Consider the following 15,697-nt stretch of genomic DNA (forward strand, 5'->3'; position numbering starts at 1 on the left):
ACAAATTATTTACATCTCGAAGATATTTGCAAAAATCCATTTTACATTGAATTTGACGATGATTCGGAATTGAAAATATCATTTTTAGTGTTTGCGTGAGACTCCGAGAATAAAATAGTATCGATGGCATTTTTGTAAATAAGTTGAAAAATAATGAATTAATTTTTAAGAATAAAATATGACATATCTTGGTCATATGAAGTCCAAATGATTTGAGATTTGGATATAATGTAGAAAACTAAAAGATATAGAAGTTTTATGTTTTGAGTTTTGGAAAATTTGATCATTTGACTGGTCCAAAGGAATGTACCGATGTTAAAATGTTAAATATTATATATTATATTATTTTATTAATATAATATAATATAATATTTAAAAAAATAAATAAAAAAAAAAGAAAAATGAAAGATTGAGGCGGTGGATTGAATTGAAATTCAATTCCACCGCACTATCATTGTACAGAGAGACGGCCGAGAGTAGGGAGGAGAAGAAATAAGGTCCTCGATTTGAGATAAAGTTCTTTTATTTCAGCATTTCTAAATATGAAAGTGTTGAAATAGCATGTATTTGAAGTCGAGATTCCTATATGTGGTAGAATAACCGACAATAAACTCATATTCGAAGTCAGAATTGAATTATGATATGATTTGGATTTGATATGAATTTTTGAAGTTTCAAATGATATTTAAAACTCATATTAATGATTTTGGAGTATGTTATTGATTGAAATGAGTATGTTATCGATGTAGATAAAGTATAATATCAATATCTTCAGGCTACATCAATTGAAAACGAAGAATTGAGGTATGTTGCGACCGGGTAACATACGACAGGTATCTGTATTATATGATATATGTCGGATTGATTTGATTGATTGGAATGAGATTATGTGTCTATATGCCTTATTTGTTGATTTATGTGGCATACATGACATTGAGATTGAGATATCGATGTATAAAATAAATGTTTTGTTAACACACATCATTTTATGCATACATCGATACATGACATGCACGTTGAGCTATGATCCTTGGATACCCTGATATGATTTGATTGGCTTCCGGGGTTTGTGAACACAATTGTTATGCCGGTATTATATGACCCGTAAAGCATAGACAATTGTGGCCCCATATGATTGGATATGAGATTTGGGACTTGATGGCGCTTTGCCGACGCTATCATACGAGTATCCCATATTGGCCGGTGTGCCAGCTCGAGCATTGATTTGATAGCGATTCGATTGATTCTGACATGTGCTCAGTGGATGGGCATTTGACCCGATACCTCCACGACATAAATGCATTGCATATCATATATCATTGCTTAGATATCTGTGGTATATATGATTGGTTGTTCCATACGGAGCTTTGCTCACCCCAAGGGGGGCTGTTGTTGTCTTTGTGTGTGGACAATGGCAGGTACTCCAGGATATCAGGAGACCGGAGAGGGTACTTCTGGAGGGAGCCACAGCTTGGGCTGAGGTTTTATGTTTTGTCTTGTTCCCAGTATATATGTATATGTATCTATATACCGAGGCATGTCCCGAGAATGTGAGTTGTTTGTATATGATAGATTTTGATTTCGTGTGGGCATGTTTATGACGTGAGATTAAATACTATTTTTAGTATTCAAATAAAATGATTTGGGCTCATTGTAAAGAAAATTTAAATTCGTTTTCCGCTGTAATTAATTAACCCTAATCAGATTGCATTATAATAACGATTAGGAGCTAAGGGCCCCACATTTTCACGAGATGCAATTTTAAAATGGGATTAGAATTTTATAGGGTTTGATGTGATTTCATTTTACTAAGTGATATCTTTACAAAACATGTGAGATTTCATAGTATTTTACGGGATTTGAGTTATAAAAAAATAAAATAAATTATATTTAGAGATAAATGTATGCAACCTTCTCAAATTTAATAAAATGCTATTCATATAAAATCTATGCTATTAACTCAAATACATATTATATATAATATATTTGAAAAATCAATTAATTTTTTTTTAAAAATCTATAAATTATATATTTTTCTTGAAAAAACTTCATTATTTTTTATACTGAAATATAATATATTAAATTTGACAACTTTATATTTAGTTTCCTGTTGATAAACTTTATATGTTTCATTAATTTGCTAAAAAAACTATTTAATAAAATTTTTTTTGATGTTTAAAATATTTTTTTGTTCTTGATAAACTATATATGAGTATTTTTAGCTTATGATCACTATGTCGCAATGTTCGATTCTCTTTCATTGGAATTACTTTGTTATGGATGTATATTATATTGAGATTGTTCTATGTTACATTTGAACTATTTTTCTCTCTATGAAATAGTCAAACGTTAGCTCTTGGATAATCAAAATATACGTCAATTTCTATAAAAATATGAGAAACTCGCGTGATCTAACAGTATTGAAATAGTATGATAAATACTTCCAACATAGCATAGACTAACCCGTTATTTTGGACTTTTGTTGGCCTAAAAAAATGGAAAAAAATACTATAAAACATCGTCAACTTTAAAAACAATCCAAATAAATTATAGTCTAAACAATTATTTCAATTGATTATTGAAACATCTTTGTAAAAATCATCCTTAAAATTCTCGATTTTGATATAATCTCTAAAATGTTTACATAAAAATTACTCAATCTTCTAAAATATTGCATATATCATATGTTCTTCTTGGGAGACAGATCGTATCTACCATACGTTTTTCTTCGAGACAAATCGAAATATGATACTTGAGATGCTATATGCTTCAAGATATTTGAATTACATTATTACTATCAATTATAATTTATTTTTTTTAAAAAAAAAACGTTATGTCTTACAATTGATATTAAGACGATTGTTTAATAATTGAATTAGTAATACTAGATAATACGCAGCTGCATGGAGAGTGATGGACCGAAAGATTTAGATATTTATCCCAGCAGGGCCCAATACCAAATATCTTCCACTAGCCCAGTAACAGTGACCTAACCATATGCTAATGATCGCCCAGGCGCAAGGTAACAATCTCACATTTTGTTAGTCTATCCTGCGCATTCCCAAATCTTAACCTAGTCTCGCCCCCCTTCAGTTCTCTGTCGCTGTTGAACTCCAGCTCTTCTCCATAGGATTGAAGCTACAGGTCTTACTGTTGTTCTTAATTTGCGCTTTTGAATGTGGATAATTTCCCTCTTGTGCATAGGTTATTTCTTTTTGTTGTATACGGTAGTGCATTATGTGCAGTTAACATTGAAAAGGTTCGGTGTATTCCGGTGGTGGTTATGGTGTTGATGTGAATTTTTAGGGTGGTGTAAATGAAGAATGTGGAAATACCTAAATGGCTTGAAGGGTTGCCGCTGGCGCCTGAATTTCGGCCTACGGACACGGAATTTGCTGACCCGATTGCTTATATATCCAAAATAGAGAAAGAGGTCAGTGCTTTTGGTATATGTAAAATAATTCCACCTTTTCCTAAGCCCTCGAGGAAATATGTACTTCATAACTTGAATAAGTCACTTTCCAAGTGTCCGGAGTTGGGTTCAGATTTGAATCTTGTTGCATCATCGAAAATGGATATTGCCGGGGATGAAAGTTGTGATAGAGGTGTGGATGGTGGGGAGTGTAGGGCTGTTTTTACTACAAGGCAACAAGAATTGGGATGTGACAAGGGGAGAAGGGTGAAGGAGATGGTTGGAGATCAGTTACCAAGATATCAAAAGCAAGTTTGGCAGAGTGGAGAGGTGTATACTCTTGAGCAATTTGAAGCAAAGTCAAAGCATTTTGCTAAGAGTCAGTTGGGCACTGTAAAGGAGGTGAATCCTTTGGTTATAGAAGCAATGTTTTGGAAAACAGCTTCTGAGAAGCCCATTTATGTTGAGTATGCAAATGATGTGCCTGGATCAGGGTTCGCTGAGCCAGAGGGGTTGTTGCATTATTTCCATAGGGGTAGGAGGCGGAGAAGGAAGAGGAATTCATTCGACCGAAATAATTTAGGAAGCTCTGATAGCAATAATAATCAATTGGGTCTATCAAAAAATATTAATTCTGGTAAAGATTCAGGTAGCAATAACACTCCTAATTTATGTAAGGAGACTGCAAATTCTTTACAACCTGTACAACCCCATCGAACCGCTGCCTTTTCTGTGAATAAGGATTTTGACAGTAGTATTGAGATGCAAGGTACAGCTGGTTGGAAGCTTTCAAACAGTCCTTGGAATTTGCAAGTAATAGCACGGTCTCCAGGATCATTGACACGTTTTATGCCTGATGATATTCCTGGTGTTACTTCTCCCATGGTTTATGTTGGAATGTTGTTCAGCTGGTTTGCTTGGCATGTGGAAGATCATGACCTTCATAGTTTGAATTTCCTGCACATGGGTTCTCCAAAGACTTGGTATGCTGTACCGGGAGATTATGCCTTTAATTTTGAAGAAGTCATCCGGCTTCATGCCTATGGAGGAAATATAGACCAATTGAGTGAGTAATTACTTTTCCCTGAATATGTGATTAAACTTTTGAGTATCAAGATGATTTATGTTGACTCTGGTTTCTTTCCCTCAATCCTTCTATGCTGCTAACTTTCTTTTATTTTTTATTAATGATATGCTTCTCGCTGTTTATTCAAAATTTATAGATTTCTACTTGAGTATTTGACAAAGATCATTATCCTTATGTTGATGTTGATTCTGGTCTAACATTGCAGCTCTGTAGTTCAGTAGTAACTATTTTATGATATCCATTCATTACAAAAAGGTCACTACACATGACGGAGTAGAGGAATAATTTGCTTCTTTGGAAGAATGTCAGGCATTATCAACCTTTACCTTTCTTACTTTTTGAATAATTTAACCTAGTTTTTAACATGCTTGGTTCTGACATTTCTGGGAGATTTGAACGGTACTTCTCTTTAATTTTGATGCAATTCTTTGGTTTTTAACAGCTTGTTCCTTAGTCATTAATTAATACTAGTGTTTTACACATGCACTCACTCACACACAATGCGCTTGTTTACCGAAATTAAATGTTTAAAAAAAAAAATAACCCCCAAGCAGTTACATAAACATGAAGGTGTGAGTTATTTTCAAATTTTAAAGCACCAAAATGGTGGTACAACTTGTGGAAAAGTAATATGAGGATAAATAGAATTACTAAATTGCACATTTCATCTAACTTTTTCTTTTTTGAGACGGGGTTAATTTTTGACGTTTTCTCAAGTATATCAAAGGTAGTTACTGTACCACCCTCATTACTTAAGAGAATTAAACTATGAGTAACTTATATTGTCAAGGTTTTGTCAGATTAGGACTTTGGTTTACTGGTTGACATTAGAATCATTACAATCTGTTTTCCTGACCTAAAGAGATCTCTCAGCCTTGTATGGAGTGCACACATAATATTGTAGTGATAGAATTCTTGCTTAATCTCCACCCATTTCTTGCCTTTTCTATTGTTTTTCTACAAAAGTGAGTTTTTATGTCCGATGCTGGCCTTGAAAGAACATTGGTCCATTTTATCCATGAAAATACTTTCACGGTAAGTAGCCTATTTTTAAGATTCAAAGAAGTTTCCTTGAGCTGTTTATGTCTTGTTTGACAGTAGAGGCAGCCTTATCTCTCCTAATATAAAATTTGTTTCGACTTCTTAACCAGTTCTGCTCTTGAATATCAATGTTTTCCATAGGAAGAGTATTTCAAATCCATTTTCATAAATGCAAAGCTAATAATTGCATTCCAATGGAAAGTGTGAATTAGATTGATTCAATCATTTTTTGAAAATATGAATCAGATTGTTTCACTCAGATGCAACTACTTTGTATTTTACAGCTGCCCTATCTCTTTTGGGTGAGAAGACCACGCTTTTGTCTCCTGAAGTTATTGTTGCATCAGGCATACCCTGTTGCAGGTGGATGGATTTAGTTTCTGTATACTTTTATATTATTATTTTGTTTTCTATTCTTCTCGCCTCAGACGAATTAGAGAATGTCTTGCATGGTTGTCAGTTATATGTGATGGAGGCTGATATAGTAGCAGTACATTCAATTGAATTATTCTCTGCTAATCTTAAAATTCTAAAATTTAGGTTGGTACAGAACCCTGGTGAATTTGTTGTGACTTTCCCAAGGGCTTACCACACTGGATACAGCCATGGTAATTACTTATTACTTTGTCTGCTTATTTGACTGAAGTCTGTCTCTTATGTATTTACTGATTAGTTTTATCATATTTTTGTATTCTGTACATTGTAAATTTAATGGATACACTTATTTATATGAGCGACAGCTCGTTGGGTTTTTTTCAATTGCAACTTTATTGCTCATTATCAAGCTCAATATCAACCTCGTCCTTTTTCTTTACTAAAATTTTCGTCCTTTTTCTTTACTAAAATTTTGATATATACACTAAATTTTACTTATTTTTCTGTTACAGATTTGCATGTTTCTTTAAATCATTTTCCTTGATCTTTACAGCTTGCGCTTCTCTGTTTTTAACATTTTAGGTTTTAACTGTGGAGAAGCAGCAAACTTTGGCACACCAAAGTGGCTTACAGTAGCTAAGGAAGCTGCTGTCCGAAGAGCTGCCATGAATTACCTTCCTATGCTTTCTCATCAGCAATTACTTTACCTGTTGACCATGTCTTTTATTTCAAGGTTAACCTACTAACTCTGTTTCTCTTACTACTGTATAGTGTTGACCAAAGACTTTTGATTTCGATCTGTAGAGATTACATTTAAGAATTGCCTAAATGTAACATGTAACTTGCTTACTCCTGATTTTCATGTACTCAGATTGGATTCTGATGTCAAAATGATCAATCTGCTCGTCATGTCATTAGTTCCTTTTCTTAAACCATCCAAGGTCCCAATTTTGAGTTATGGTGTCAAATGTCAATGGTGGTTTCTTGTTGTAACCTATTATGTTGATTTCCTTGAATGATCAAGTAGCATGCCGAAGTGAATTGTACATGATTTCAGAAGAATGAGTGGTGCAGTATTACCCACTATTGTGTTTTAAGATATAGAAAAAGGATAATTCAGTTTCCTTATATGTGGTGTCTCCAATGCACAAGTTTTCTGCTCGTGTTTACTCTCTGAATCTATCTGTGCTAATGAATTGAAGTTTTCTTTGAATCAAAATATCCGAGTAGTAACTTTCTAACAATCTGTGAAATTTTACCTGGATTAGAATGTTCTTGACAAATCAGTATTGTCGAAGAAAGAGCTGTCCGTCAGGCTTGTTAGAAGTTCTTTGGAGGAAACTCCTTGTAAGCAAGGCATCAGATCATTAATTATCACTTGCCATAGAAGGAAGGGACAATAATCTTTTAGGGAATTTTACGAAGTTGTGTTCATTAAGCAAATAACTGAAATAATAATGTGTTTAGTTGCATATTGTCCCGGATTTGAAACAGCCAAAGAATATTGTTTCCAGTAGCTCTCTGGAATGGACATGCGGTTGGACATGTGAATGTTTCAGTTCAAGTAGCATATTTCGTGAAAAACCTGTGAGCGATTCATATAGCTTAGGGGAGAAATCAAATATTGGTTGCTCTTGGGCACATGGACAAAGATATCAACAACTCATCGTTTAGGTTTTTTTAATTCGATGTCAAACCGTATCAGCCTTACAATGAAAATAATTTCCTATGAAGAAGGAAAATTCATATAAAGGGGATGTATTGTTTGTTCACATGTGTATACCTGTCTTTTTCAGTTTAATATGATAACTCTTTTAATTCAAGGTTCGAGATGCTAAGTTAATGGAATTTCAGAACTTTGACAATGGAGTTAATTGAATCACAGAATACCAAGATCCTTACTGCCTGGCGCACGTAGCTCACGTATGAGGGATCGTCATAGAGAAGAAAGAGAATTATTAGTAAAGAAAGCATTTGTTGCAGATATCTTGGATGAAAACAATCTACTAACTCTTCTCCTTCAGAGAAATTCCTCTTACCATGCAGTGTTATGGGATGCAGAACTGCTGCCATCTTCAAGTAAAGAATCTCAGTTCTGCCGAGATGCAAGCGATCGAACATCTGCATCAACAGTAAAACCTTTTCCTGAGAATGAAGATAATCTCGATTACATTAGCCAGTTGAGCAAGTGTATCAATGCAGTGGGTTTCGATCTTAATGACGACGACCTGGCATATGATTTTCAAATCGATTCTGGAGCTTTACCCTGTGTAGCTTGTGGCATTCTAGGTTTTCCATTCATGGCTGTTATGCAGCCATCCGAGGAAGCATCTAAAAAACTTTCGCTTGAAGGTATGCTTGTTACTCCAGGTGTGGAGGTCGTCAAATCTTTGGAATCCACTTTGCTTTCTGTTTATGGTCAAGTGGTCAAGGAGTGTACTAAAGGTACAAGGCCAAAAGCTGTCTAATTTCTTTTCACCACCTTGTCACCGTGGCATCTTTTAAACTAAGAAAGTGTTAAAAGTGGCTTTTATGTCAAAAACTGGCACGATAAATGAAAATGTTTGATGTGCTTATGCTGCATACTCCGATCCATTATTTTGGTTTGTGTTAAAGAGTACTACTTACCTTCTAAATAAATTTAAATTGACTTTTTTCAGGCCATATTGATTGGCAGGACAAATTTTTACCTTTGCTCTCTTTATTATGGTGATAATAGTAGGCTGCTACGTGTTAGATTTACTGGCTAATTTTTCCTCATTAGAATCTAGCGACTCTCCAACTCACATCTATAAGATGCCTACTTCATCTTTTGTATGTTAAATGTGCTCGCATCTTTTCTTTCGTAGGTAAAACAGACAAGGCTAAATCAAATCATAGGAATGTAAGCCATGTGAATGAAGCCGCAATATCAGTGGCTGAATCAGGTCCATTCATATGTTCATCCATGGAACAATCTCTAGGCCCAGGGCTTTCTTCACCTTTGGAGATTGAAGCTGCTTCAACTGTTGAAATTACAAAGAGATGGAACATCTCAAATGCATTTTCAAAGCCACGGATATTCTGCCTAGAGCATGCAATGGAAATCGAAGAATTGTTGTGCTTGGAAGGTGGAGCAAATGTTCTTGTGATCTGTCATTCAGGTTATTACAAGCTTATCAATTTGTGCATCAGAATGGTAGAGCATAAAAGCATGATGAGGTCAATTAACTTATCCAAAATTGAAAATCTTTGCTGCTAGGCATGAACCTTTACGAGGTGTTGTGTTTCTTCATTAAAAATTGAAAATCTTTGCTGCTAGGCATGAACCTTTACGAGGTGTTGTGTTTCTTCATGCCAGAAATACCTAAAATTAAAAATGCCGATATGACCATCATAAATGAAGAGGGTAATCACAAAAAACACCCCGAAGTTGAATATTGTTCATCCTCCAATAAATCAGTTACCACTCTATCCTAATAACATACGATTCCATCTTAGAGTGGAACACCATCAATTTGGGTGAACATGACGTTTCATACCTGTTAGGCTACAGCTGGATTCTAAAGCAATAAAATTAATGGAATTATAGATTGCATGCTCCTTTTCATTGTTGTAAGCATAAATCCGTATGTTGAAGCTTTTTAATTTGTTTAGACTTTGAGAAGATAAAAGCCCATGCTGCCGTCATTGCTGAGGAAATCGTAAGTCCTTTCCAGTGCAATGAGGTTCCTCTAAACACTGCATCTAGGGAAGATTTGAACTTGATTGGTGCTGCAATTGACAGTGAGGAACAAGTTAACCATGCAGGAGACTGGACCTTCCAGTTGAACATCAATTTACGAAACTGTGTTAAAGTTAAAAAGAATTCTTCTTCGAAAAAAGTTCAGCGTCTATTGACTTTGGGAGGATTGTCTTGTGATGTAACTCCTGTGTCAGTTAAGCCCTGCCTCAATTGGCCATCCAGAAAGATTCGCTCGAGGCGCCAAGTAAAACATGTATTGCCAAGGAAACAACCTAGTTGCACTAAGGCTGAGGAGGATGTGAAAACAAAGTTGGAGCAACCAGTGGTCTTGAACGTAGATAATATCCTTCATTATTCGAGGCGAAAATATAAACATCGCAGTTGTGGAGGAATAGGAGGGCTGGCAGACGCAAATAACTTCATCCTGCAAGATATTACAGACACCAACCACGTAGATCCAGATACGACAGCTAAAAGCACGACTGTAAGTACTGCTATCAGAATTGAAAATGGTGGAGACGGTTCATCTGGGCCCTGTGCCTCAGCTGCAGAGGGCAAATCAGAAACACTTCATGACCATTGGATGCTTTTGCCAACAGGAGGCTTTTTTGGGAATTATTCTCCATCCGACCTTGCAAATTCACCTGTTACGTCTCTACCAGTGATTGTGAATCCTGAGTCACAAGCTGCTGTTTGTTCTTTAAATGAACAGAAAGGGAAGGACAACTTTGAAAATTCATGCCATGATTCCCAGGCGCATGAAGTCACAGGATCTGGTGGCAGCATAGAGGAAAAGGTGTTCATTCTCGAGAATTTTGATGATTTACCAAAAGCTGAAAATGGGATTTGTCGGGCTATAGAAAATGAAACTTTGACAGACAAACAAATAATCGATGATATTGTTGTAGCAAGCAAAAATGACTTTCAGGTTGCAGAAAATGATCTTGAGAGCCATTGTAACATTCAATCTGATGGAAATGATATGCTGGAAGAATGCTGTGGACGCGCTGACTCCTCTGAGTCCTTGAACGATGACCTTCCTCCAAGATGGGACGAAAAGCAGGAGGAATCCTTTGCCGATCAACTTGTCTTCGACAGTGCAATGTTAAAAGCCTCGTGTTCGGGAGAACCACAGGACATTCAGGCAGATGGAGATAATCAACACCAAGGTGTTTCTAGATTTACTGAACTTGTAAATGATTCGGTTTCTGCTTTGGCTGAAGAACTTCAGGCCCCATGTAAGACACATGACACTATAGAATCTTGTAATGATAGTGACAACGGATCATTGCAGGAGAAAAGAGAGTCGGATGATTCAAACTTCACCATGGCTCATTCCAAATCAAACGCCAAAACTGGAAACAAACGGAAAAGAGAGATCGACCTGCAAACAGAAGATCAATCCCTTGTCGGAGGCGGCTTTATTAAAAGCCCCTGTGAAGGTTTGAGGTCTAGGACTAGAGAAGATGCAAATCACAAGAACAAGAAAAAACGTGTTGATGCAAGAGTCACCATAAAGAAGCTGAGAAAGACGACTAATGATTCAGTTTCCTGCAAGGGTAAGAAAGAAATCCAGAAGGGACGTCACAAATGCAACTTAGATCGCTGCTCTATGAGTTTCCAGACGAAGGCAGAGCTCCTCCTGCACAAAGGAAACCGGTGCCCAGTCGAAGGATGCCGGAAAAAGTTCAACTCTCACAAATATGCAATACAGCATCAACGTGTTCATGATGATGACCGGCCTCTTAAATGTCCATGGAATGGTTGTACTATGTCATTCAAATGGGCTTGGGCAAGAACAGAACATTTACGGGTGCATACCGGGGAAAGGCCATATGTGTGCAAAGTTAAGGAATGTGGGCTTACTTTCAGATTCGTATCGGATTTCAGTCGACACAGGCGAAAAACAGGGCATTATGTTTGCACAACCAGCTGAGAACCTCTAATCCTGATGAGGATTATTAGCTTCTCGAAATCTCATCACCGTGGCAATGAAGCTTTGAACAAATGGAACACAAGAATCATAGGTATGGTGCTAGAGTTGTCGAATGGTAGGGTAGTTTAGGGAATGGATGGAACAGTGTGAAGTAGGCATTTTACTTTTTTTGCTGATTTTTTGATTGTAGGGATAAATATGTTCTTCACTCTCCTGCCTTGTGCAAGTTAACGTGGAAGTGCAAAAAGTTGGATCTCGACATTTGGTGATCACCAAATAGCAATTCTTGAAAATGCCCTTTCAATTTCTTTACATTTTTCCTCAAATTATCCTAAATATTTCTCCTATAAATGTGAATTTTTAATTCATAATGTGGTCAAATAATTTAAAAAGGTTGTATGTTTGATAATTGAGAAACCATCCGATTCCAGTTGGCACTAATCCGCAATTCCAATCGCTAATTAATTTACACGTATCGAATAGGCTAATAAAGTTTGTGCGGTACGTGTTTTCTGTGCCATTGAAAAATATATTGATCGTACTGAATTCTTTCGACTTTTATCTCAAAGTCCGCATATTTTTTTCTAGTTCTTACAAATTTTTTTTGAAAAATATTTCTTTTTTCAAATAATTAAGTTCAAGTTGCGATAATTACTAATAAATTGTCATGAGTCGATAATTAATTAGTTCAATTAAACGGAACTCAATCCAATGAAATGAAAAGGAAGCAAAATCCTATTGTATTTCTCATCGTTTTGATCCTAAATCTTTTCAAGTGTCAATTAAAATAATATATCTTAACAATTATATTGATGTCGAACAATTTTTTTAAAAATAATATTGACTAATTTCAATTTAAGTTTAAAATATGAATTCCAAATTGTGTGAGTCTATTTATTATTGAGTAAAACGTGTTACAATATATGATGAATATGTAAATGTCAAGATTTTTTTTTTAATATTGTAAAGGGAGATTTGTACCAATTTAGAAATGAGATCTTGTCTCATCGAGACATAAGAAGAAATAAAAAAATGTTACTCCTTCATTTTTAATTTTTTTCTATTGTTTCTTGTTAACGGTAAATTGTATTTTTAGTCCTATAACTTACATTTTTTTTTTCAATAAATAAAAAATGTACTTTTCTCCTACAATTTATTGTATTTAAATCAAAAGTTTCTTTTTGAGATACAATTTGTTTTTTTTGAAAACATCACTTCTATAACCATTTTGAAATATCCATTGGAATATATTTTCATATGATTTAACATACACAAAGAAATATAAACTCAAAACCTAATATCAAATATACTTTTTTTTTCAATTTTTTTTCTCTCAAAATGTTACTTCCCAACAAAAATATTAGAAATAAGATCAATCATCCTATATATAAAAGAGTTAGATATAAATAGCCATAAATATACACATATAATTTATATATGTTGTCTATCTAATATTTATTTAGCCATAGTAATTCGGGTAACTAACTATGGATGTCACTTTGGACTTTGGATAAAAAATTTGAAATTAAATTTTTTTGAGTGAGTCCGTCGCACAAATTAAGTTTGTTTATTATGATTTATCTTGCTAAAATAACTTGCAGCTATATTACTTCGAAAGTTTATACAATATGCCTCGAGTGGTTTGTGACTACTATATTAGCTGGAATTTTATCCAATATATCTCGAAAAATGTCGATTGTGAAATATCATGTTATAAATTTTTTTTTGAAATATTATAAATTTGACATATTCAAGTTTTAATATATCTTGATATTTTCATAGATCTCATTATATATGTTTTCAATAACTTTTTTTCTGGGATTAAATCGATTATGATAATAAAAAATTATATATAATAACTTTTATGCAATATTTATGCTACATTTAATTTTTATTTAAAAAAACTTGACTCAATAAATATATATCCTTTTGCCAGCAAACGTTTGTATGCTGACACCAACCCGCAAAATATTCGCCAACTTCCCTTCAAGAATCGTCGACAAAACCTCTGAAAATGGCAGCCGCTGCAGCTCCACCTCCTCCGCCGTCCGCCGCCGCCATAACCTTACCGGGATCCATTCCATCTGGCCATACACTTTTCACGCGCATCCGCCTCGCTACAAATGAAGACGTGCCCCATATCCACAAGCTCATCCACCAAATGGCCGTATTCGAGCACCTCACCCACCTCTTCTCCGCCACCATCGACTCCCTCTCGGAGACCCTCTTCCCCCCACACCCTCCTCCGCCATTCACTTCCTTCACCGTCTTCCTCCTGGAACTCTCCCCTTCCCCGTTCCCACCAGCCCAGAACAACCCCCATTTCACCCCGCTCCTGAAATCCTTCAACCTGGACCTCCCAGTTGAAGACCCGGAGAAGGAGAGTTTCAGAAGCAGTGCTGTTGATGTGATTTTTAATGACGTTACCGTTGGTGGGTTCGTGTTGTTTTTCCCCAATTACTCCTCGTTTCTGGCGAAACCCGGCTTCTATATTGAGGATATCTTTGTAAGGGAATGTTACAGGAGGAATGGATTGGGCAAGATGCTGCTTTCTGCAGTGGCTGCGCAGGCGGCGAAGATGGGGTACGGGAGAGTGGAGTGGGTGGTGCTGGATTGGAATATTAACGCCATTACTTTTTACGAGCAGATGGGGGCGCAGGTTCTTCCGGAGTGGAGGATCTGTAGGCTCACCGGTGAGATTCTTCAGGCTTATGCTCATGTTAACCTTTGATTTTCCTTGTGTTTACTCTGATCTTTATGGCGTCTTTTAAATAATAAAAGGAGTCATCTTGAAACTTGAGCTGATTTCGAGAGATTGTGGGAGTGTTATACGGGAAACTATAATGTATTCGAGTACTTGTATTAGCATAATTTTCAGAATTTCTTGTTAAAGAAAGGAGATTGTTTTTTCCTTGCCTATGAATCAAGTGCTTTACACAGAGGTTAGCTGTTTACTGAAGTTGGCGTTTTCATTTAATGGAATTCTAGCTCAATTTTATCATTTGCATAATGTTTTTGCGTGTGAGTATTCCACAAAACACTGGATTAGCAGCTGTGTTTTGTTGTTGCAAGTGCTGAAACTATTGATTTATTACTTTGGCAACAATGGCGTTCCACAATTTTTCAAATTAAATGTGTCAATTAAGTGCATCTTATGAGATAAATCATTGATTATTGAAATGTAAAAAGATTCGACCTTTTCGAAATGACTTTGATTAACCAATGGTTGGGCAAGAACTCGGTTTTTTTCTTAACTATTGTTGTACCTTGCAAGTCAAATAAATTGGTTGATCAACAATATCTCAATCTTTGGTAGTCCAATGAATATTCTACTGTTTGAAGTTGCACAATATCTGTTTTCTATGACAGACCATAGGAAAAGCATCACTCACTGCTAAATTGATTTTATGCATGAGGCAAAAATGATGGATGAGCTTACTTTTCTTAACTGTGATGATTGGCTATGGATTGTGAATTCGTTCTGATGATATATTTAGCATTATTATTGTGATGGAGAGTTGCCTTACCTTGATTATAATGGCTATAAAAGATATTGTTGAATAGTGAGTTGTTCTCGTGGTTTAGTTATGTTGATATGTTGTGGAATTGTGTGCTGAATTTTATGTGCTTATAAAATTCTTGGTGAATGAATCTGGTGATACACCTATGTTCCGTACCTTTTCTCGTAGCTTGTTGAAATTTAATCGGGGTGTTTGGTGTTTCTTACAACCCATGTTGATGGTATTAAAATTATCTGATGACATGAGCTCGGTTCTTTAGTTTCTGTGGTGAGATGAAATTCACCCTTTCCGAAAGTATAAAGGTTGAAGCACAATGCCTATGCTGTTTTTGTTTGCTCTGCCCAGATTGTTCCTTTCATGCCTACGCAACAAGGGCGACACTGTCTGATTGCCTTGAGAAAAAATAACTTGACAAAAGGAATAAATGGTACTTCTTGTCAAAAAGTTGGCTTCTTTGATGATTTTGATTGCAGTTAATCGTGGCTATGCATTAGACTAGACTGAATCACTGAACCATTGTTGGAAAGTTGTTTCATACGTCCTTTAATAGTTGCTTATCTGTTCTGTTAAAAGATTAAACTTGTGCAGTTCTGCTCAAGCT

General features: G+C 35.5%; 2 protein-coding genes across 4 annotated transcripts; both read left to right on the plus strand.

Moving 5' to 3' along the window:
• The first annotated feature begins 3,001 nt into the window (after positions 1-3,001).
• LOC142537513 (lysine-specific demethylase ELF6) lies at positions 3,002-11,887 on the plus strand. Of its 3 annotated transcripts, XM_075643031.1 has the most exons (8): positions 3,006-3,144; positions 3,307-4,478; positions 5,825-5,903; positions 6,081-6,148; positions 6,498-6,648; positions 7,801-8,360; positions 8,765-9,058; positions 9,552-11,887. In XM_075643031.1, the coding sequence occupies exons 2-8, from the start codon at positions 3,317-3,319 to the stop codon at positions 11,573-11,575; spliced, it is 4,338 nt and encodes a 1,445-aa protein (XP_075499146.1). In that variant the 5' UTR covers positions 3,006-3,144; positions 3,307-3,316; the 3' UTR covers positions 11,576-11,887. The 3 variants fall into 3 exon arrangements, with proteins under 3 accessions (XP_075499151.1, XP_075499140.1, XP_075499146.1); XM_075643036.1 differs by having other exon boundaries at positions 3,002-4,478; positions 7,801-8,267; XM_075643025.1 differs by having other exon boundaries at positions 3,003-4,478.
• A 1,629-nt stretch (positions 11,888-13,516) lies between these two features.
• On the plus strand, positions 13,517-14,529 carry LOC142537527 (GCN5-related N-acetyltransferase 8-like). The gene has a single exon (XM_075643040.1). It carries the CDS (start codon positions 13,590-13,592, stop codon positions 14,304-14,306), a length of 717 nt encoding a protein of 238 aa, XP_075499155.1. The 5' UTR covers positions 13,517-13,589; the 3' UTR covers positions 14,307-14,529.
• The last annotated feature ends 1,168 nt before the right edge of the window (positions 14,530-15,697 follow it).

Source organism: Primulina tabacum, chromosome 1 (genome assembly GCF_025594145.1).
Source record: "Primulina tabacum isolate GXHZ01 chromosome 1, ASM2559414v2, whole genome shotgun sequence".
NCBI classification, from domain to species: Eukaryota; Viridiplantae; Streptophyta; class Magnoliopsida; order Lamiales; family Gesneriaceae; genus Primulina; species Primulina tabacum.

What these genes read in the sequence shown, in the direction of transcription:
- LOC142537513 (XM_075643025.1), top strand. Translation starts at nt 3,317, where the DNA reads ATGAAGAATGTGGAAATACCTAAATGGCTTGAAGGGTTGCCGCTGGCG. An exon ending in TCAGGCATACCCTGTTGCAG is followed by an intron (nt 5,904 to 6,080) that starts GTGGATGGATTT and finishes TCTAAAATTTAG; the next exon opens with GTTGGTACAGAACCCTGGTG. An exon ending in TCTTGTGATCTGTCATTCAG is followed by an intron (nt 9,059 to 9,551) that starts GTTATTACAAGC and finishes TAATTTGTTTAG; the next exon opens with ACTTTGAGAAGATAAAAGCC.
- LOC142537527 (XM_075643040.1), top strand. Translation starts at nt 13,590, where the DNA reads ATGGCAGCCGCTGCAGCTCCACCTCCTCCGCCGTCCGCCGCCGCCATA.